The sequence below is a fragment of the Aphelocoma coerulescens genome, chromosome 1 (genome assembly GCF_041296385.1).
Source record: "Aphelocoma coerulescens isolate FSJ_1873_10779 chromosome 1, UR_Acoe_1.0, whole genome shotgun sequence".
Taxonomy (NCBI): Eukaryota; Metazoa; Chordata; class Aves; order Passeriformes; family Corvidae; genus Aphelocoma; species Aphelocoma coerulescens.
In genome coordinates, this window is record NC_091013.1 from 87848172 (window position 1) to 87870566 (window position 22395).

Genomic DNA, 22395 nt, shown 5'->3' on the forward strand with positions numbered 1-22395 from the left:
TTATGGGGATAAGAGATTACATGATTAGAACTAATATTTATTGAAAAGTACTTAAACACATGCTCAGTAAACTATGGTCTGTTCTCAGCTATTAATCAGCCATTTGTACTATTACCACAAAACTGGATGGTACATATGAGCTCCTATTTCACAGAAGCATTTTCTGATAACAGCCAATCATCAAGCACAAACATATAGATTTGTAGGGTTTTTCTTTGCCCTGAAATTATAAACAAATAAAGCCCTGGGTTTTTTTCTGAAGAGCCTTTTTTTTTTTTTTTCCTAAGAACCAACACGAGCCTCTTTTGCATATTGTATATTCTGCAAGACTTCAATCAGGGATACGGAAGCAAATTCAATGTATTTTGCACCTTCTCTCACGGGCTGCTCACTCTAAATGACCTTCACTTTGATATATTTTTTCTGCAACATTTTGGAGATGATCTTTCTAATGGCCAACTCCTACCTGCTCCAGACATTTTTTTCCAAAATTGGTAATAAGTGTTAAATACATGTCACTGCCAAATGTAGTCATTTTCCGATGTCTTACCTTGAATCTGCTCTGGCAGCCTCTGTGCATGTCTCCTTCGAGACCAGACTGGTTATTAAATTCCAGTTATTAGGAAACAAATTTAGGCTCAGGACAACTTTTTCTCCTAAACCTTTGTCAAATGCATGAATGACTTTGTCTACAAACAGCAGTTCTCTTACAGGTTTACACTCAGTTCGTGAGTCATAGATTTCACAAACAACAACAAAAAGGTTTTATTTGTGAAAAAGTGAGGATTTCCCAAAGCAGTGGTTTGAAGTCAGGACTAGCTTAAATGGATTTCCCAGGAACAGGTGCATGAGATATTTGCACACACAACCTAAAGTCTTCTTCTTTATTACAGCCAACTCTTTGGTCCTTATCACCTGTATTGCCAAAGCCATTTTCAGGCTTCACAGAGTAGAATAAGAGGATTGAAAGAAATTTAGCATTTCAATTACGGAGATAATAAGTGAAATAACATCCTCTAATTTTCTCAGCTTCCCAAACTCTGTAGTAAGACTAAAACATTAATGTCCCTCTGCTGCTCTCCCCTCAAAGAAACCATGTGTGTTGACTCACAGGTGCCAACATGGATCAATGTGATGAAGAACCAGTACTCCCAAAAACCAAATATATCATATAACAGAACTTAGTTCAGCTTTGACCCAGCAGCCCACTTTGTTCCACAGAGCATCTGTTCCTGGCTTTCTAACCTTTCTTGGTCCTACTGCCCGTGAGGATATCACAGATGTGCCTCCTGGTGAAAGATTTTGGTTCTCCAGCACATCTCAAATGATAATAATAATAAAAAAAAATATCTTCCAGAGGTGGAAAAATCATTAATGTACTGTACTGTATCTATTGATATATCAAACTCATAAAATTTATCTGGCATAAATTTTGACAGAAATATGATTCCCTTCTTTTTTTTCTTACCAAAGTTAATAACTGTGCTTGCTCTGACAGTCCTTAGGTAAGGGATCATTTACTAAAAGGGAGACTGGTTGGTCTCCACATGCCTCTGGAGACTATAACCATGCTCATGAGATGATGGTGTTTATGCCATTTTAGCAATAGAGAGACCTGTCTGGCCCTCAGCTGCCACTGGAGAAAGTCATGGGTTTCTCAAAGGTGTGGTGACATATCAACCACAGACATATTGGGGGATGTCTTGGATGACATTTAAAATGCTGATAAATGCTGTGTCTTGGCAGGTTTATTATCCCTGGAGAATATTTTTCCAACCTCCATTCTGCTTCCTTCATTTTTAGGGGTCTTCTTGATGAGGAAAAGGTTCTCCCGTATTTTCCACTAGTAAAAGAAATAAATTTTCCTTAGTACCATTACAAGTGTCTTCTAATGAGCTGATCATCCAGTTAGTTCAATACTTCTTTAGTGTGGGCATTCCCAAGCAAACTCTACTCTTCACAGACCCCTCTCCCCATCTAGCTTTTGTGCCCATGCCTCTATAACTGCAGTAAGCACAGCACTGAATTCTTTAACTACCAGTAAAAAATTTACTATCCAGTATTCAAGGTTAGCAGTGAAAACAACTATTTTTGGCTACATAATAGTGTGAGTGCCATGTCCAACTTCATACCTGTCCCATTTACTTCCAGTTTAATAGTGTATTTATCTCCAAATGAACTGCTGCTCATTGCTCCTGAGAGGATTAATCTGAGCAACACACATTTTGGCTCTTGCCAAGTTTTGCAAAGCAATATAATCCATCCTCCTTCTCACATCTTTCCTTTAGTGACACCCAGTGGGTTGGCTTCTGTTAACTAACTCTGCTCCTCAAACTCCACATGCTTTTTGTTGCAGAGTTGTGATGCTGTACACAGCTCTCCTCTCCTACAGTGTTAAGGATCTCAATCAGGACATAATTGTCCACCCACTACTCTGAGTCTGAACTTGGTCCTTTCTTTTGTTTATCAAATTCTTACATCTTTCCTTTCAGAACTCTCAGTGATGTTCCTGCGCTTTGTTTACCCTCCCAGTCACAAGAGTGGTGTTGGGATGTGACTTGGGCATGCTCAATCCCTCCTCCACTATTTTGTGCCACAGAAAAGCTAAGCAGGTTTGATGTGCTCTTGGAAGAGCTCCAGCTGAATGACTGGCAGAAAAACGCGGGGTGTGCGTAACACAGAACACTGAGTCAGCGCGTTTGTGGCGCACTCCGAGCATCGGCCCCGTGGGGGGCACGGCAGAGCACACTCAGGTCTCAGTGTGCATGGAACCAACGGGATCCCTCACCAGAGACACAGCCCCCAGAAATGCCACACACAGCTTCCACAGACTTTTGTGTCTCTGACTAAAGCCACTATTCATACTCCATGCTTATGGGGCAGAGAGCATTCCACATCCTTCTTTGCTTCAGTTTTGTATAGTCCTTTTGGCTGGGGCAACAAAAACTATCAAAGAGATCGAGGATTTCAACCCAGCAATTGTTAGAAAAGGATCTGCATTTTGCTGGCATTCACAGATTGCAAAACTAGAGTGGCGTCACTTCTGTTACCCTCCACCTTCCTGGAGAATTCTAGCCTTGGTGAGACTGGCTTTGAAGTGTTTCACTCTCCTCCTCCGTGTATTTTCTCTGCTCCTTTTAACTCCTTCTCTGAATCCTGTTCAGCAATCCCTTTGTTCTGACAGCACTTGCAAGAGAGCTTTTTTATGCCTGGTTTCATCTAGCTGGGAATAACCACAGAAATCTGATGTCGCCTCCCCTGACCCAGAGACTGTGTCTTGCTGACATGAGCACAGAGGTATCCACTGGTTATATGAGAGATGACTAATCTTAAAAAGGTTTGTCATTAGGCTTATTGCAGATATATCCCACCTGATTTTAAGGTTTAATTTCAAACCTGTATTCTTAAATACAGAAAATGTAACTACAAACAAAAGAAAAGTAATTGTGATTAAAGGCATTTGGGGATTATAATTGTGCGGTATTTTCCACTGCCTTCAAGGGCATAAATATACATTTTTGCTTTTGTGCTATATCCAAGGAAATAAAATATACCAGTTCAGAAATGTGTTGGCAGGAAGTCTCTACACTGTTCAATTTTGGCAGGATGCTAAGTATTACATGCTAAATATTATTTAACCTCATGATTCAGAGGAAAACAATGTGTACTTAAAGCACAGAAATAATTGCTCTACTTCAGTATGTCCAGCTTTCTTATATTTAAAGGCAATTCACCATCTGAAGACATTTCCAAATTGAATTGTTCTAACATTTAATCCCACACTGCCAGTGACAACAGGATAGAATTATTCTGAGGTTTTTTTCTTAATATTTCTCAGTTCTCTTTAGATGAATTCTTAGTGAGTTAATACTTACGTCTGCTTTATATACTTACAGCTCTTCAACACCAATGCCAGTTTCTGTCCTCAGGTTTATATCTTGGGGACTTTAGAAACCTGCAAATCTTTTTATTGTTCTGTGTGTCTGCTCAGAATATGTTTATACACACATTATGCTTATGCTATGTATGTGTAATGTCTCTTTTGACTTTACACAGCAGCTGAGCAAGAATATAGTCCTATTCAGTAGATGCAAGGAAATGTATTTATTTGTATAGGAAAAATTTTACACCTTCAGTTCTTCCTGTAAAGTATTAATCCTCTTTCTGAGCCACCACCCTGAAGAATTATGTCACAGAAAACAGAGTTAAAGGCAACCACAGGGGAAAAAAAAATAGGCTGTAGTTTTGAAAAGTACTTTACATAATACATAAAAATGAATAGTACCCTTTAATGCCTTCACCATCTAGACATGTTTCACAAGGGTATAATATGTGGTGGGGATTTTTAGTCACAAAACTTTCCCTTATTCACTCTGTCTGTGCAAAACAGCTGAAATTTGAAATTTCTTACAGCTGTTGGTCTCGGTCTCCACATCAGCAGCTAACACCTCCCTCCCCTGATCATCAGGCCCCCTTGCTCTGTAAGAGAACAATGGCTGATGGGGACATTTTGGAAAAAGTGAACATGGGTGAAGTGGGAGAAGGAAATGAAGGGACTAAGGGAGTGTTTCATGGGAATGCCTGCTGGAAATATCATTCCTTTAGGTGAGATCGTAGGGTATCATCTGACAGTTACTCCAAGTCAGGATATCATGGGAACTGTTCCGCTACATCACCAGACTCCTGCACCCTCCATAATCCTTGATGGACAGGCAAAGAGTGTCTAACCTTCTTGAAAGAAACTTTATGTGTGAAATTAGCCCTGCAGTGTTAAGTTTTAGTAACAGAGTGCAACGTGTAACCAAATGTTTGATACTAGTGAGGCTGCTGGAAAGAAATGGTGCCAATTTCATCTTAGCTCTTGAGATTCATGGCTGCAGTCTCTGTCACAATCACAGCTAAATTTGAATAGTGATATATCAGATTTATGACAAGGTTTGGATGGTTCAGGCATTATGTTTTAGCAGGAATACTTATCAGACTGGACACAAATTAAAAATCTTCTCTACGTTTTAATACTTGGCTAGAGAAATAGAAAAAATAAATCACTTTTAAAGATGGTATTTCTGGTCTGATTAACATCTTCCTGACCAGCAAGTCCTAAAACACTCTGACCATAATAATTCATGTTTGTATTTTACACCAACATACACACACAGTGCACACAGGAGACCGAGTTAAGGTTGCCATGGGAACTTTACCTCCAGATCTTTTGGGTTTGTATAATTAAAATAACACAAGTACAGTGTTGTAATAATTTAGTTTTACCTTGTAATTAATTATGTTCACATTTTCTTTGGGTGGGAACTCTGTTTATCTGATGGGTACAGCCCAATATGATAACTTTATTCAACATTTCCAAAAGTTGGTTTTCTAAGTAGGGGATATTTTAAACTTGAGTCACCTGTGAAGAAATTACTACAGTGCAGTACAGAAAGCACTGCATCAGTGTTAAACCAGGTGGTTCAGCTGCTGGTAAGGCAACATCCATGGCAGCAATGAACTTAGCAAAGCTCTGCCATTGCACTGCAGGCTGTGCCAGCCCTGGCACAGGCTGATGCTGAGGTGTGGAGAGATGCAGAACACTTCTGGGACCTGATTCCTCCCCTCCAACAGTAGCCATTACCCCACATGTATTTAATCCACCATGGGGAGCACCAGCAGTCCCCAGCCTTGCTCACCAGGGTTGCCCTCAACTCACTGATTCTTGGTTCATTTCTTCTTCTCCTATGCTCTTTCAGGTCAAGTCCCAACTTCTCCTGGGTGTTCAGAAAACTTGAGTTAGCTCTGAGCATAGGAATACAGACTCCTCACTCTAAACTTAGGCTCTGGGTTTTCAGAAGAGCTGACCTACAAACCTCATTGATGTTAACAACTGAAAGTGTGCAGCAAACAGCCTTCCTCAACAAGTCATCCAGATCAGGGCTTTTGTGTCTTACAGAAGTTGCATGAAGATACCAGAAAAGAAGAATGGTCCTTGGAGCCCTTTGCCTGTTCAGTAAAGGGACACTCAACCTTTTGTGCTATCAACCTTTAGAGCAAGACATGCTATTTAAATAAGCAGCAGCCTTTCCTCCCCATTTGAACTTGTTGCTTCCTCGAGAGACCTGGACCTTGCCATAGGCTGTTTGCAAAGCAGAGGATACTCACACTGAGCATGGAGAGATCATTACTGATCTAATTGCAGTCATGGGCCACTGCTGACCCCAAGAACATGAGCTTCAAAGCCTGCATTTGATATACATGTACAGATACTGCTGTCAGTGCTGCAGACGTGGAAAATGAGCTTTCTGAAGAGCCAGATGGTTTAGTCAAGGGGAAAGAACTAAAACCACTCAAGTTTTTTGCATTGTAATGAAATGAGACCTTACCATATATATGTCCGTCTTGAGGAAGGAATTTAGTTAAAATATTCAGTGTAAGTCTCCTCCCTAAAGGAATAGCACTTAATACATGTTAAAATATAATTGTATAATTGGAACTCAAGTGTTTGGGTTATGTAAAAGGTGCTGTAGGCGTATCAGCTTAGACAGAGGTAATTAGATCTTGTGTATTAACATTTTTCCCTTAAAGGGATAATCAGCAATAGTTTTAGTAGTGGAGATGCTCAAGCCTAGAAGCTTGGATGGAAAAAGGTGCCTTATTTGGCCCTGTGTTTGCTTTGTTCCTACCTCTGCCACTAACTAGACTGAAAGAATATTTCTGCAGTAGATTACCTGCTTAATACAATCCCCTGTGGGTGCCCACACAATGGCAATACTGACACTGCTTTTGGCAAAATCAGCACAAAACTGGATCACCTGCAATCATCAATCATGGTGCTGAAAATAGGACTAGGTAGTGGTGTTAAATAATGCAATACCTGGCCTGTATATTTAGTAATGGGTCATGCACTGAAGCCACAGAAGAAGCTTGTGGCAGGGCCAGGAACAGAAGAAATCAGTGCTCTCCTGTTTCCTTGAGGCAAGGATTAACACTTTACACAGATATGAGTAAACAGCCACACACCACTGCTTAGCTCAGTCAACCTGAAGGATACAATAACAACAAATATGGTTTTACTCACAGTAGGCTGAATGACAATCAATGACACTACAGCTTTGGAGCATCCAATTGAAGCCCTTGAAAAATCAAGTGGGTGCACAGGAAGATAGGCTACTATTCCATCATAGGATGAAGACAGGAGAATATTACGGATTTCTTGGAGTTTCAAATACATTGTAAAGTTTTCTAGAGAAAAGGAGCTTTCTATTTTGAAAACAGAACACTGCATCTTTAGAAAGTGGAACAGCAGAGCACAAACAAAAGATGGTTTTGGTTTTCAGAATTTTTCTTTTCAAGATAAAAGGAGAAATGTACAGTTCCTCAAGCCAGAAAAACAAAACACAGCCAAACAAACCACCCACATACAAAGACTACTCCAGGTATTTTCTCATTTCATCACTGCTCTCCTTGTGTTTCATATACAAGAAAAACATTCTGGGAAAGAAATTCCAGGAAGAAAATCCAGACTTTAAACTTCTCATCACGAAGTTCATACCAAACTTTGGAATCCAACAAAAATCTCAACTAGAATCAAGAGAAGGTTAATCCAAACTAGAAACATTTCCTCCATTTCATATTTCTCCCTTCACGCCTGCTGAAGACCTCCCTATCTCTACTCTGTGCTACTCACATGAGGCTTTCTAAAGAGTTTGAGAACAGTACAGACATCTTGTTTCTAGGTAAGTCAAAGCCTCTCTTGGTACCTGAAGGGGAATCCCTACTTTTTGGCTTTGTTGCTAAAGTCTCAAAAGATCAGGACTTGTGGATTGAAATAGCTGGGTAGCCTAAACAGAGATCTCTCTTCAGTACTCATCTGCATTGATATAAGAGGCAAGAAGAAGGAAAGAATTGTCACCAAGACCCATAGGACAAGCTCCCTTGTCTTCCCTTTTTTTGACCCACACCATGTATATGACAGACATGGGCAGCCTATTTCCAGAGGCATTCCCAGCACAAATATCAAGAAACTCAATATAATTTTTTTCCCTAAGGCTAGTGACTAGAAGTTCTCAATACACTTAATATTTTCTTAAATGCAGATATTTAGAACAAAAAATATATAGCAACAGTTACAGAGCTCCTTAAAAATAATTCAGAGCCTTTTTGACTTGCCTGTTTTCCAAAGTGCATCTGTCCTAAAACGTGTTTTCCATTGTGGGATTGCACCTGAACCTGATCTTTGTAGACTGTGCAGCCTTGCATGGCAGTGCACTTTGGAGCAGGGGAAAGCAGCAAGTCCACGTGTCTCTAAGCAGTCTGCACCCTCCTTTTAGGGCTCAAGTGGTAGCTCAGAGAAAGCCACTAAATGGTTGTTTGTATCATCTCTGCAGGCAAGCAGAGTAGAGTATCTACAGCCAAAGAAGAGACGAAAGCAGCTGTAGTTGATAGCAAACACTGCCAAAAGGTCACCACTACCTGGAGAGGGGCTGTTTCCAACCCCAAAAGTTTTTGAGCTCAGGCGTCTCTGCTCATATTTAGAGCGTTTAATTATAATCTATATTTTTAGCGTTAGTGAAAACACATTGAAAAAAATAAAGTGCTTTTCTCCTCTTTTTTGATCTCATCTGTTAAATCATAAATATGAACCTATAAGGTCTTTCTCTTTTGGGAATGGCACTGCAACTATAAGTATCATTATATAATCATGTGTTGAACACAGAATTATTCTACTTGCACACCATAGGTTCAAGTACACTATTATAAAGGGGCGAAATTCACTTCATTTTCCAAACTTCATACAGAGAAAATGTAACTTGAAGAGTTACAAGTTCAAAAAATGTTCAGCTCTTTCCAGTTTTCAGCGCCTTCTCCTTTGTCCTGCTACAGCTTCATTATTTTCTTATTCTTTGTAGTACACAGCAGTCTTTTTGAATGAAAAGAAACCCTTCCACATTAGTCACAACAGGAAAACGAATTTTGCTTTGCAGCTGGTGAATGAAGATTATCAGAACTTTTATTCACATGCAGAAGATAACAATATAATAGCTAAGGAATGCTGATAAAATGCTGTGTTTACTCTAATTTATCAGCTTTGCAAGCCTTGACTAGTTCTCAGAAAAGCTACCTAATGCATAACTGCATTAGTCCTCTTTGATAAATTTTGTGCCCTAAATTCAACTAAAATCCAGCCGATTCCAGAGGACCACACATAGTGTTATACTCATTTGATGCTTTGTGGAGCTATTTAATGATAGGAAAAGCAAAAGAAGACAGTTTTCCAGGGTCTTGTACCCCTTAAAAAGGCAGCAATATGTTCAGACCAAATAAACAAATTTCTTTAGATACCAAGTCTGACTGAGGTCTGAGAAAAGCCTCTCAATAAAAAGCCCTAAACCTAATTTCTGCAGCTAAACTCCACTAAGGAATAGAGTCTTATTAAGTGCTCTGCCTTGGTCTTTAAGTCAGTCATTTGCAAGGTTTAGCCAAATCTGGAATTACTAACATGGAGGTATTTCACTACAATGCGATATCAGTCTTAGTTTGGGTCTCTGCATCAGCTTCTCACCATCTAACTAGAGGAATAAATTATGCAGGAAAATCAAAGCAGAATCTGCTCCCTTTCCTTTTCTTGCCTTATTTTGATTTTGGTTGCAATTAATTCAAGGAGTTAAAGCCTTCTTAATAAAGAAATGCTTAAAATACATTAGCTAGATTTAACTTATTAGAGTTTTGACAACAAGTCATGTTATTATTTACAGTAGCATTCAAAGACCTGTTTGACTTCTCACTCTTGCATAAGAACTTTCAGGGATGTGACAACATGCATTTTCTATATAAGGCAAATAGACCTCTGCATCACAAACATTTTTGACACTTTCAAATGCAGTTTACAGCCTTAAACAGACATTCTGCTTCTCCCACCCACCCACCATCACATCCAAGGCCTACAGTCACCAAAGATTCAGAATTAAGAGTGGGAGTATTACTAATCTACCAGGTAAGTGCGGAGTTTAGAGACCTGTTTGTGTGTATGTCCATATATGTGACAGGGTATGGACACATATCCCTATTCCTGTCTGCTGTTCTCTCCAGAAATGCCCTCCTAACTTCCCTACCCAAACCAACCACATCGGCTGACCTGGAGTCTAACAGGGAATTTTAAGTAAGAGCCAGGAACAGCAGAGAAGGCACATAGGCATATTGGAGAGGTGAAGCAAAGCAGAGGAGGATCTAAGGCATAAGCTGGATAAAGGAAGCACTGGCAAAACAAAATTCTGCATGGGCAGATCCTTAGGAAGCACTTCATTCCTGTCAAAAGCCAAAGGGACTGGTATCTAATTATCTCAAGGATCACAACCTTAGAGTCTCAAACTTTCCTGAACTTATTTAGAAACAGAGGCATAAAAGGTGATGCCCCACCCCTGTGACAGAAGCCCCTACCATCCTGGCACCTGGCAACACTCCCAGCTTTAATCAGAAGAAGCCAGATCAACTTCCCACACATGTTCTATTGGATCAATAGAAGAACAGGGAGTAACATTCAGAACTTTCAACTTCCTTTTCCTAGTTTTAAACTCTGGATTGTGCTTCCCATATTTCCTTCTGTTTTAGCTGCAGTGGTATTTTACCTGGCATTACTTAAAACCCACACCATTTCTTCTGCAAAGAGAGGTGTACAGCTCCGTGCTAAATCATCTCTCATTTTTCCGGCTTTCAGTGATATTTGGATGAGGTCATTTATAGAGGTTCTTTCCAATCAACATTTCTAAGATTCTGTGATTACTTTGTATGCGTTCCTGTAATGTGAGCTGACCCATTCCTATCTGGGCTCCTTTCTTTTATGTATAACTGAAGACAGTAGAAGAAAACTCATCAGACTTCAGGACAACTAATTCTCATCTAATAACAGAAACTTTATTAACTCATGGAGCCCTGTGCTGTCCCTCCTGGTGAATAAAAACAGTCAAGAAGCAGCTGGTGTTTGCACGCAGAATGTGGATTAGTTTGAGAGCATCTCCATTTCTCTGGCTCAGCACGCTGAAAGTTTTTATTCCAATTACACAGGAAAGCAGTAGTTGCTAATACTCTGTGGTGCAATCCAGCATCAGTAAGAGATTTATACATCAGACAGGCAATTGTAGACAGCAAATTAAACCTCTGGTTTAGGGAGCTGCCTCCAATGCAAGGAGCAATAGCCTGAGGTTCAAGTCCCAGCTTTATGAGGAAGGTGCTGTTCCCTTGCCCCTCCAGCTGTACCCCTGAGGAAGCAAGCCTGAAGGCCCTGCAACAAAAACACTTGCAATACAAAACCTCCCGGTTCATAACCAGATCTTGCAACCCTCTGAAAGTTTCTCTCACATAGACTCTGTTCCCTCTCTCTCTGCTCACTTCCAACACCTTCGCAGGGCTGTGATCTTCAAGACACTGGAAAGACATGCCCTTAATGCTGAAAAATTAAAGACCTGCTTGTCTGGAACTCACGTGGGGGTTGATGCATATAGTAAAGAGTGCAAAACACCAGGGCTTTAAGGAGGAGGTGCAACAGTCTCCTCTGTAATACGTACATACACACAAAATTAGACCCGCAAGTGCATTTTCTAGGTCAGCTTCTTCTCCCTCCTCTGCTCTCACCTCCTCCCTTGAGTTTTCTTAATTGTTCTGGGAAGGAATACATGTTTCAAAATGTATCACTAAACTTTATCTTATGAAAACATATTGTCCTGGTTATTTTACATCCCAAACTACTGCGTATGGAATGTTAGTCCTCAGTTAACTTTACCAGTGCAGAAATGGCCTGTGCTTTCTTATGCTGTCAAGTATTTAGCTCCTACACAGCTAATTTATTCTCCCTCTCAAGCTAAGGACCAGGAATCTGAGAACAAAAACTGACACAAACAAGGGAAAGAAACAAGTAGGAAAATTGTATTTTTATAGGAATAGTGCAAAACACTGCTACAAGAACACTGAAAAGACCTTCCCTCACAGCTCTGCAGATTTTTTGTGTCCTAAATTTTTTGGGACTCTACAGCACTTAGCTTAATTTATTGTGGACTGCAGAACCTGGGATATAATGTGCAGTTTGAGAGCCATATGGCCCTCTAAACTGGGCTGAATGTCCCTCCTAGCGATCAGCCTGACCACAATTCCTGAACACTCACAAGATTTGCATGGTGCAGTTACTGATTTGCATCCTTGCAACAGGTGTATGTTCATCTGCTTGTCAGCTTCCTTCCTCGTGTATCATAATCCTATGACTATTTTTAAATAATCTTTGCAAAGTAAAAACTCAACCAGACTTCTGGAAATCACTTCTTCTCTTCAGCAATTTTATGTAATAAATTAGATGATAGTAGCAGTACTTGGATGGGTGGAGATAAGAGCCTGTCAGCAATTTCTTCTCAAACCCACTTTTGCAAGGACTTGCAATTCATCTACAACAATTTGCTATGGGAAAAAAAAAAAACAAACCAACAGAGAGGAGGATGTGAAACCTCAGACCTGGAGGAAAAAAACCTTAAAAAGAAAGGATGAATAATAGTATTTCAAGGTATACCTGAAATAAATAGTGTTGAAAAAGGTATGCACAGAAATAAAAGGAGGAAATACTTTGATTTTCACCAACATCATTCCATTTTCAGTTCTATCATCCCCTGTCTTTGCCTAACTATGGCTTTACGTTGGTCCTTAAACCACTTGTACCTACACTGTTCATTTCATTTCAGTGCTGTTTACACACAATAACTACTAACTCTCAATATTCCTCTGAGCCAAGTATTACCAACTTGATTTTCTAGAAAGAGAAGCAAGGCACAATTTTCCTCAGGCCACAACAGGAATTCTATGTGAGAGCCAGGAATAGAAATAAGGAGTTCCCATTCCCTGTCCTAAATCAAGGTCACAGAACCCTCTCTGGCACAGACTATTTTCTCAATGTTTTATGGAGGTGACTATCCTGTTATGGAACTATGTTTTACACAGACTGGGGTTTCCCTGGGATGCCTACAAATTTCAAGTCATCTCACTGCCAGCTGACAACACCTCTCAAATAGTGTAAGGGCCAGGACTAACACAGTTTAACAACATATTGTTCACAGGGCATTGTTATAAGCCTTATAAGGTGGTAGGCAAGAATGCACTTACTAATTTAAATGCCTTTTTTAGCTATGAAACCTTTTAATTCACTGAATTTAAACTCCTCTCTTACTTGAAGCACCTGTGGCTGGTAAAGGTTAACTGGATGTAGCTAAGATGGGAAGTATTTAAGGGTGGAGCACCTCTGTGCTGGACACAGGGTCTCTCTTTTTTTAATGAATTCAGTGCAAGTTTCTCACAGTTTTGGGCTTGGACCTCTAACCCAGCATATCTGGCTATATTTCAGGTGGACTGTCACATGTGTGGTGGTCACAGGTCCAGATGAACCAAGCCTGACAGAGCTGTTATGGTTAGATTAAATCTGACCTATTGGTTAGATTTTTCAAGATCCAATTATGATGAGAATTATGATTGAGACCTTATGCTACATCAACTCTGCTAAACCCCTCTGTTTCTCAGCATGACCCTTGGTTCTCAGGCCAAGCGGTTGAGAGAGGCCCACATCCATGTTGCTACTAAAGTAGCATTTTTAATAAATCAATCCAAGATGCGTTTCACCAAAAGGCAAAGGGCAGGGGTAGGAGGTGTTTGAAGATAGAGGCAAGAAGTTTGGCTGTAGGCTGCAAGTAATCTTCCCTATTGCAGTCTCATCTATACTCCCTTTTGGAAGTTCCTGGAGTGAACAATCCTCCAAGCTATGTCTACAAATTGTCTTGAAAGACCTTGGGATAACCCCCAAATTCAGCCAAGGAAAAAAATCGAACAATTTTTCAATATAGAATGTCAGGAGTTGAGTATTTGAGTACAATCATTAGTCCTCCTTTACTTAGAAATACAGGTATACTTTAAATATTTGCAGCTGGCCCAAGGCCTGCAGTTACAGGTCTGTTTCCATAGGGGCGAGCTCACATCCTGCAAATAAATGATGTGTCTACATTCCTACTCAGGCAACCGTGTGTTGGCACAGGCTCTTTACCACATTAGACACATCTACAGAGCCTCCAGGTGATTCACTGTGGGAACTTTAGTGCTGACAGCACCTTACAACTTTCTCAACATCCATATTTGGCATATTCCATCTTAATTACAGTGAACAGCTGTCAGCATCTCCTAAAGGAAATCTCCCCAAAACGACATGTCAGGACTCTCAGAATCAAGGTTTTTGAAATGCCAGTTTGAGGAAAAATGAAAAACTTTCCTGTTTACTGAGAGTCAGACACTGTCCCAGAAAACCTGCTTTTCTGCCTTGGTGGGGATCATTAGAGGAGCTAATGGGTGCAATTCCTCATTGAAGTTGGGTGAAGATTTTTACTTTCCAATGATACTCTCAGTACACTCAAGAGCCGAGTGACTCAAAAGAATAGTGCAAACTGCCTTAATACTTCATCAGATCATTCTGTGCCATCTCTCCTGGGATTATAGATCATTAACTTCTACAGGGAGTCTCAGGAATTCCCATAAGTAATCTTTCTTCTCATTCAGGTTTCCATTACACTCAGCACAACCCCCACCCACTCTCTCTTGAAAAATCCTGTCCTTCATGTTTATAAATACTACAGCAAATGCTTAAAGCTGAAGGAAGTACAATCAGAAAAGTGAAAGCAATAAATACTTATATTTTAATAATGAGAATATTTCTGACAGGTAAACTGGAAATATAAAAGCTACTTCTCAAAGATCAGGAGAAGTGTTCAGTGACAGTTTTCAGTTTTATTGCTATTATCACTTAAATATATTTATATAACACTTCTTTATCACCATTCTCTTCTATGACATCTCTTACAGCTAAGATGAATGTCTATATATATCCCTCTCTTAGTCAATAATTAGTTTGCAAAATCAAGCAGCTCATGTAGCTGAGCATCAAGTCATTTCTATTTGAAAGTACTTCATTTTATGTAATTATTATATATAATTTAAAGCAAAAATATATTTTAAAAAAATCAAGTGTCTGAGAAAACTCTGAACTTCTCCTTCAAAATGTTCAGTAACCCTTAGCTATGTTCCTCCTGCCCTACTTTTTCCATAGGTAAACTTTACTGCAGTACTTATGAACCACAAAATCAGCTCTTCTTTATTGCCAGCTTAAAAAAGAAACCCATTTCCCACTATGGCTGTATGTTCAAAGGTACAATACAGAGGGCATTCACAGTGTCCTTTAGCTCCAGGTGAATTTTAAGTAATTTGAAAATCAGACTCCAGTGCTGCACTACCAGAGAATGTTCTTGTGATGACAGAAGCATGACAACAAGATGGGGCTGGAACTAGGTGATACTTTAAGGTCCCCCTCCAACAGAAACCATCCTATGATTCTGTGATAGCAAGCACTGTGAGCCATCCAGTCCAGTGCCCAGCTGCTGGCAGCAGCTGGAAGAAGATATACAGGCAAAATGTGGGAAAAAAGCCACTGAATCAAAATGATGTAGGGATTGAGGATCTCACCTTCAACAGAACTTCCTTCCAGTGTATAAAACTTTTAAAAAACAAAACAAGACATCTTAATTAAAAAACCCCAACACTTTTAGTACTGTTTTCTTAATTTAAACTGTCTCAGGGAATCTCCCACCAGCCACCCATGTCAGTCACAGTGTACAGGGAGCTTGTGGGCAGGACAGTGGCAGAAAGTGAGACACAGTACTCACACACAAACACAAATATTTTTAACATCTTATCTTGATGCTTTTCCAAAAATACCCCAGCATTTCCCTCCCAGATGTTGGCCGGTGCCAGTGGGCAAGCGAACTCATTTCAAAAAAGAGAAAATGGTAACACTTGTTTGCATTCCCTAGCCAGTGATTGAGTAAATCCTGTGTGATTGAGGGCATGGGCCCAAACTTTCAGAAGATTCATGATACAAGTTTTTTTTCCCCATTTACAATCTAGCCAGATCTCACCAGCTTCTTTTTCTGCTTGCCTCCTCAGGACCCTTGCCCAGGACACTGCCTTCTCATCCTATCCCTAAGCTGCTGTCTCTGCAACATCCTTCTTCACACGTTTACCCCACCTGCCCCACCAGAACCATCCTGCTGCTGCCTCTTACCTCTCCTCAGGCTTCTGCCCTCCTGTAATATTGATTTCTGCAGCACCCATGCTGAGTTCAAGGTAACAAACCTAGGATCATTTACAAACTCACAGTCTGTTCAGAGCTCCTCTCAACGCTCCTCAGGGGTGGGGGACAAGAAGTTCTGAAGAGTATGACCCACTTTATACATTTTTTTAATGCTGGGAGGAGCTCCTGACAGGGTCCAACGGCCTTATAAACTGCTACTTGGGCCTCAGAAGATCTCAGGCTGGTGGCCTTTGAGTGAAATGTGTAGTTCTTTTCCCACACGCATTGATGATGGGCGGGAACTGCTGGAGAGCTATCACTTCTTCAGCCAGAAGTGTTAAAGTGCAGGGGTGAATCCTGACAGAAATAAAAAGATACAGCCACATAAGTGTGCTTGGGCTTATACCCCATGTCCAGCTTGCATAAATGCAATCCAGAGAAGAAAACTCTCCCTGCCTTGAGCATTGTGCACTAATGCACAAATCCTCTGTGACTCAAGTGATCATACTCAGAGCCTCTTGCCAGTGGCAATCCTGCATCTCTTCTGCAGCTCCTTCTATTGCTGAGCATTTTTATTTAAACACCAGAGTAGCCTAATAAGAATAATGTGGAAGTAGGTTTCTCAGTGCCACTGTCAGTGTTATGCATAGCAAGTGGCAGCAATGTTCCAGCTGACTTACCCTGCTGATTGTCCATGAATAGGCAGCAAACTCTTTCAGAGGGTTCTGGAACCCTATACAATATACCAGTCTCTGTAGATGGATCAGAGAAGTCAGCATGACCATGAATATGTTGTATTTTTGCATCTCTCCACTTCTGGCCCCCCCAAAATCAAATTAAATATGTCAGTGGAGTAAGATGTTAGATACACATCATCATGCAGCAGGAAAGGATCCACAGAATGAAGAGCTGATAAGAAGGGCTCAATCACAGCATCACACCTGGTTTGTGTTTTACTTTATAATAGTGTTAGTCTGTTTTTATAAACTGAATACATGTAAGATTTTGCAGAATACTAGGTGTGTTTCTGAAATGAATCTTTCTGCTTAGTTTCATCAAAAAAGCATCCTGTTTCCACACCCCAAGCCTACTCCGTAATGCAAAATAAATCAGGACACATGGGCAGGGCTGGGGGATTATTTTCAAAAAAACATTTGGAATTTGAATGAGTGTTCTATCTAGTTGCATCCATTGCACTTGAGTTCATGTGGGTACATCAAGAAGCTAAAGCATGCAAGGCCTTGAGCAGGTCTGCTGTGTATCATACCCAGCTGGAGAAGTGCTTTCCTGTCATCTCAAGAGGCTGCTCAGTACAATAGCCAGGTCTAGACTATGAAAATATAGAGAATACTCTCAATTAAGAACTAAGTGACATCTCAGAGTTTGTTCAAGAGACTAAGAACACCAGTACAGAAAACTACTAGTTTTCTAACAGTTTGATGATAAAAATAATAAATATGAATGTCAAGGTATTCAGTAATACCACTTACTGTTTGTTTTAATAATAAAATCTTCTGCATTCCAATAGTTTTTCAAAACATAGATGCTTTGGCAGTTGAAGAAGCAAGTGGGTTTACTTGCATGATCACCTTGGGTAGTGGAATAGGTCGCTATTTGATTGTTTCAGCTAAAACTGAGAAATAGTAGGAGAAAACCTACCAAAACCACCTACTTTGCTGGAGGACAGGTTGTTATAAATGTGCTAGGAAGAAAGAAAGGAGACAGGGAAGAGAGGTAAGTATATCTTATCCCTTTAAAAAGAAATTAAATTATGCTAGGACAGATACAAAAATAAACCTAAATCAAAAGGAAAGTAGGATTAATCAAAATAGCTGGTCAAGGTCAACAAACAGAGAAGTCAATGGAATCTCTCAATATCTATTTTCAATATATATAGAAGTAAAGAGGTAAGGCAGAACAACACTTCCATTTGAGAGTCAGAACTGCAGCTGAAATATAATTTAAGAAACATGTCAGTCAACCTGAAATCCCTTCCCGGCACTCTTAATAAGAGCAAAATGAACAGGATATTAAGAGCCAGGAGATAACTCTTCTGCAATACTGAACAAACAATTCAGCAAAGTGAGTAAGCATATACTGACATTCTAGCATGCATTTAAGTTTCAGCATCTTCAGTGAGAATCTGATATGTGCCTGTGCACTCCTCTCAATGGAGATCCATGAACGTGGGTCTGTCTTACACACAAGCTTTCCTTCAATCTGTGCACATGAATCTGTCCAGTAGCTGTGGAGCTTCTCATGGACTCAGGGAATAGGCATTCATGTGCTAACCCTGCTAAGACAGATCTGCAAAGCACCTCCTGGCACCTCAGGGCCGTGTTTTACAACCTGCTTATCCTCCTTCTGCTTCAGCTGCTGTGATGGGAACATGGGTACTTCCCTACTAGAAATTGAAAAAGTGTTCAAATGTGCTGAAGTGCAATAGTGGCAATCCAGGTAGTCACTGACCTGTCCTTCAAATTACACTGCTCTGAATTCTTTGTAATTTCAAGGTCAAGGATTACAAAACTGGACATCATTGAAAGGAAAGGTCCAGGACAAGGACAACTATCAAACCCCAGGAAATCAAGCTGACAAGCAAAGCTTCCTGCAGGCACAGTGAGGACTCCTCCACGACCTTCTTTGCAACATACGGTATGGAAAGATGTGCACCTTCTTCCTGCCCCACTGAACTAACTCCCTGGCACCACCTGCTAGGAATGAGAAGACTGTAAAACTATTGCATGGGGAACAGATAAAATGTGCATGGGTGTGATGGTTCTGAGGCAGTGCATTTCTCTCACTCACTTCACTGCCCATAGGAAAAAGAAGTCTGTATGTAACACAAACTTAAAATTAAAAACTGTAAATCACAAGTGTAAGCAATACTGTAACTTGCCCTGTCTTTTTGAAAGGAGTCAGTTAATAACATGACCTGGTTATTTTAGCACTTGGAGATATTTGCCTGTACTTTGAATTCCTCTGTTGTCTATTCCACTATCTAGATTTTATATTCTGAGGACCTATTTTCTCCTCTGTCACCAGAGTATAAAGCATCATTTCAGGCTATTACACTCTTTCCTGAGTTCAAGAGCCACATGATTCTAGAAGTCATAATATTATGAGCATGCTTAGATCCATGACTTCATGCCATATGACTAAAACATTTCCTAAAAAGAGTCTCACTTCTTATTCACACGTCTTTGCTTGTTAACAATGGGTCTGCACCTATAAATCTAGAAATATAACCCTACGCATCCAAAGCAACAAGTCATGGATTCATATACAGGCTGCAGAACAAGGAGAAATGAGAAAAAGGTACTTGAAGTGAGGTGATACTCTGTACATTTACCATTGTAATTCATGCATGCTTGATGGTGGTATCAAAGGGTACTAATCTGACACATGTTGAACCAGCCCAAGATAAATAAGTTCATTCGTGCTCCTTTTCATCTCTCTGAAAATGATCACTATCCCACACATCCACTTTTCATTTGAGAAGTGGTTCATACACCACCACAATAAGATAAAACATTGGCTGTGACTAATGTAATGAGCCTGAAGCACTAAAAGATGAGGAAAAAAAAGTTTGAAATTTATGACTTTTATTCTCTTGCTTCCTCCTAACAGGATCTGAAAATCTTGAAAGAACTTAAGTGCATCAAAGAATATCCTTTGAAAATCATGCTTACAGGCAGGAATACAAAATTGGATACTTAGTCCCAAGGCCACTGGCCTACCTTTGTGGAAGGGTGGCTTGCATTTAATTTCCCCTGACTAACAATTCACCTTTATTAATTAGAATTTAACATTTGAAAACAAGAGGACTTAAGGTTTGAAAGTTAAAATAAAAAATATATATAATTTTTTTCTTATGAAAATAATGCAAATTTAAAAAAGCTTCTAATTTGAAAAACTCTTGATGCTATTTATATCACTAGTGGCATCATGACACAGCAATTAAATTATAACCCTTTCACTAATAGAACATATTTTTGCCTATCTAAAACAGAAGGGAAGAAACAAGAAACTTTAGTTCAAAAAAGCCTCAAGTAACCAGACATGTAGGCAGGCCATAGTTACATGAAAAGCAGAAGGCAGACTGGTAGTTTGTATGTGTTTGACTATAACCAAGTTTGAGTTAGTGTATTATATGAAGCAATACATGATCTGTCATTCACTTCTAGCTGATATATGTTTAGGCAGCATTGGGTCATCTGTAACCTATTTCATAAAGTCTTTTCATTTTACTTAGGCTACTCTGTCACGTAGGAACTCAGAAAACATCCTGTGTTCCCTAGTTTGTGGAGTTTATAACTAAAATTTGATTTTTTTTTTAACTTAGCTATTTTTGAGGATTAGTAACATTCAAGTACGAAGTTAATGATTTAAAGTAATTACTAAAACTTCTTTTTTATATTTATAACTGCTCATTTCCTACTCTATTTAGACATAGAGGAACAGTTTTAATATGATCCAGTATTTAAGGAGAGCAAGGAAAAGGAATGGGACAAAGTATGTGACCCCCTTGTAAGATCATTATGATTGACCCAGTGATCCAAGAACCAAACTTTTTACCCAAAGACAATAAGTTTTAAAAACAAGCCATCACTTCAGAATTATTTCAGTAAAATAACAAACAGCAGTTACACTCAAATTTCAAGTCAGGAAGTATATGGGGGAAAATATAGTCCAATCCAACACCACTGTTAAAAAAATTGGGATGGGTTGCATTATACAGCCAGGAAAAAACTTCTCTGGCTAACTGCGCCACCTTATGATTTAAATTTAAATGGAAAATTAAATGATTGTCCAGTCCGTAGAAGAAAACACTTACTTAAAGATATTCCTCTGGACCTAAAAATGGGAGCTTACTTATTCAGTCTTACAGAAAAGTGCAGGGTTGTATACTTCAGTATTGCTCTTCTGGTTAAAAACCATGTCAGCAATATAAATGGAAAAAATACATTCAGTCTTGCTGGATTGTGTTTTTGTAATAACAGTTTACACATCCAAATCAATAAAGCCAGGCAAATAGCAGAGCAGTGGTTTAGCAATCTTAGCACTGTTAGCTAAGTATACAATCAACTCTAAAACAAATGCTTCATAATCCGTTACTCTCCTGTGTAAATCTCTATAACTCGTATAACCCTGGGAAATAAGAAAGCTTTGCTTCTGATTTTTTTTTTTTCCCCTAACATTTAAAACACGCTGGCTGTAAGCCCTAATTTATAGCCAACGGATCGCAATTTGCACTGAAATCTCTAGTCAGACACGAAATTAAACAGCACAGATATTCACAGGAGTTACAGCATGCATTTAAATACATTAACCACATCCTACCTTGCATCCAAACATCAACGATAAAGTGTTGTTGGTGCATGCAACTTTGCAGTGGCAAATCATTGGTGTAAAGCAGTCAGGATTTTTAACAATAGGGCACATTCCTTTAGTGCTGCAGTAGTGGCAGCCTACTGAAGGCTGAAAACAAGTAGCTAACACAGCACATGGAGTGGCAACATATGCTGCTCAACAGCTAGCTTTCCTCTTGCTGGTCAGAAGCAGCCTGCTTGAATCTCTACCTGGGTCCCATTCAGCCATCCCCTTCTTTGTTGGTGAATCAACGATGAAACAATGATCACAGATCTCAGGATTTCCCTTCCTCTGGGAAATTAGTTCTTACATCGGGGGAAAAAAAAAAAAGAAAAAAAAAGGGGGAAAAAAAGGGAAAAAAAAGAGAGAGAAATGGAAATGAGGGGGACTAGCAGGTGTGGCAGTATTAGCATGTAAAAGGATGTAAACGCCTACTCATAACAATCACATAAGATTGTCATGCTAGCTGAAGTGGGCTGAAATTATTCCATCGGAAGAAAAATACTGCAGCTCCTGATTTGGTAAAAAGCCAGTGAGTTGCTGCAATACATAGTCATAATGTGGAGAGAAGAGGAAAAAAAAAAAATGACTTATCTAAGAAGCCAGGATCCTCAGCCTTTATCAATATGCATTCCAGTAAGGATTCCCTTCCCAGCGCCTCCCCGTGAAAAAGAATCAAATCAGTCGCAACTCCGGAGAAGCGATGACCTTTGCTTTCCCCAAATAGATGAATCTCAGCAGGAAACAAACTGTACTCAGAGCTGAAAATCACAGATGCTGGGAGTTTGTAATAAGAGAAATACAAGCAACATTTATCCAATCCTGGCTTGCCACATGGGAGCTTTCTCCAGGCACAAATTTACAAATAGACAGGTTGAAGGATTGCAGGAGACACT

The 22395-nt window shown here is 39.7% G+C and overlaps 1 protein-coding gene across 6 annotated transcripts in view; it reads right to left on the reverse strand.

The window, feature by feature from the left end:
• The window catches only part of DLG2 (discs large MAGUK scaffold protein 2), a 1009135-nt gene that overhangs the window by 615559 nt on the left and 371181 nt on the right, over positions 1-22395 (reverse strand). The window contains exon 1 of one of the 6 annotated variants that reach the window (XM_069015992.1): positions 21470-21828. The exons of the other annotated variants lie outside the window; for them this stretch is intronic. Coding sequence (XP_068872093.1) covers positions 21470-21571 — 102 coding nt within the window. The 5' untranslated portion in view covers positions 21572-21828. Of the gene's footprint in view, positions 1-21469; positions 21829-22395 lie in introns of those variants that run through there. 6 annotated transcript variants of the gene reach the window in all.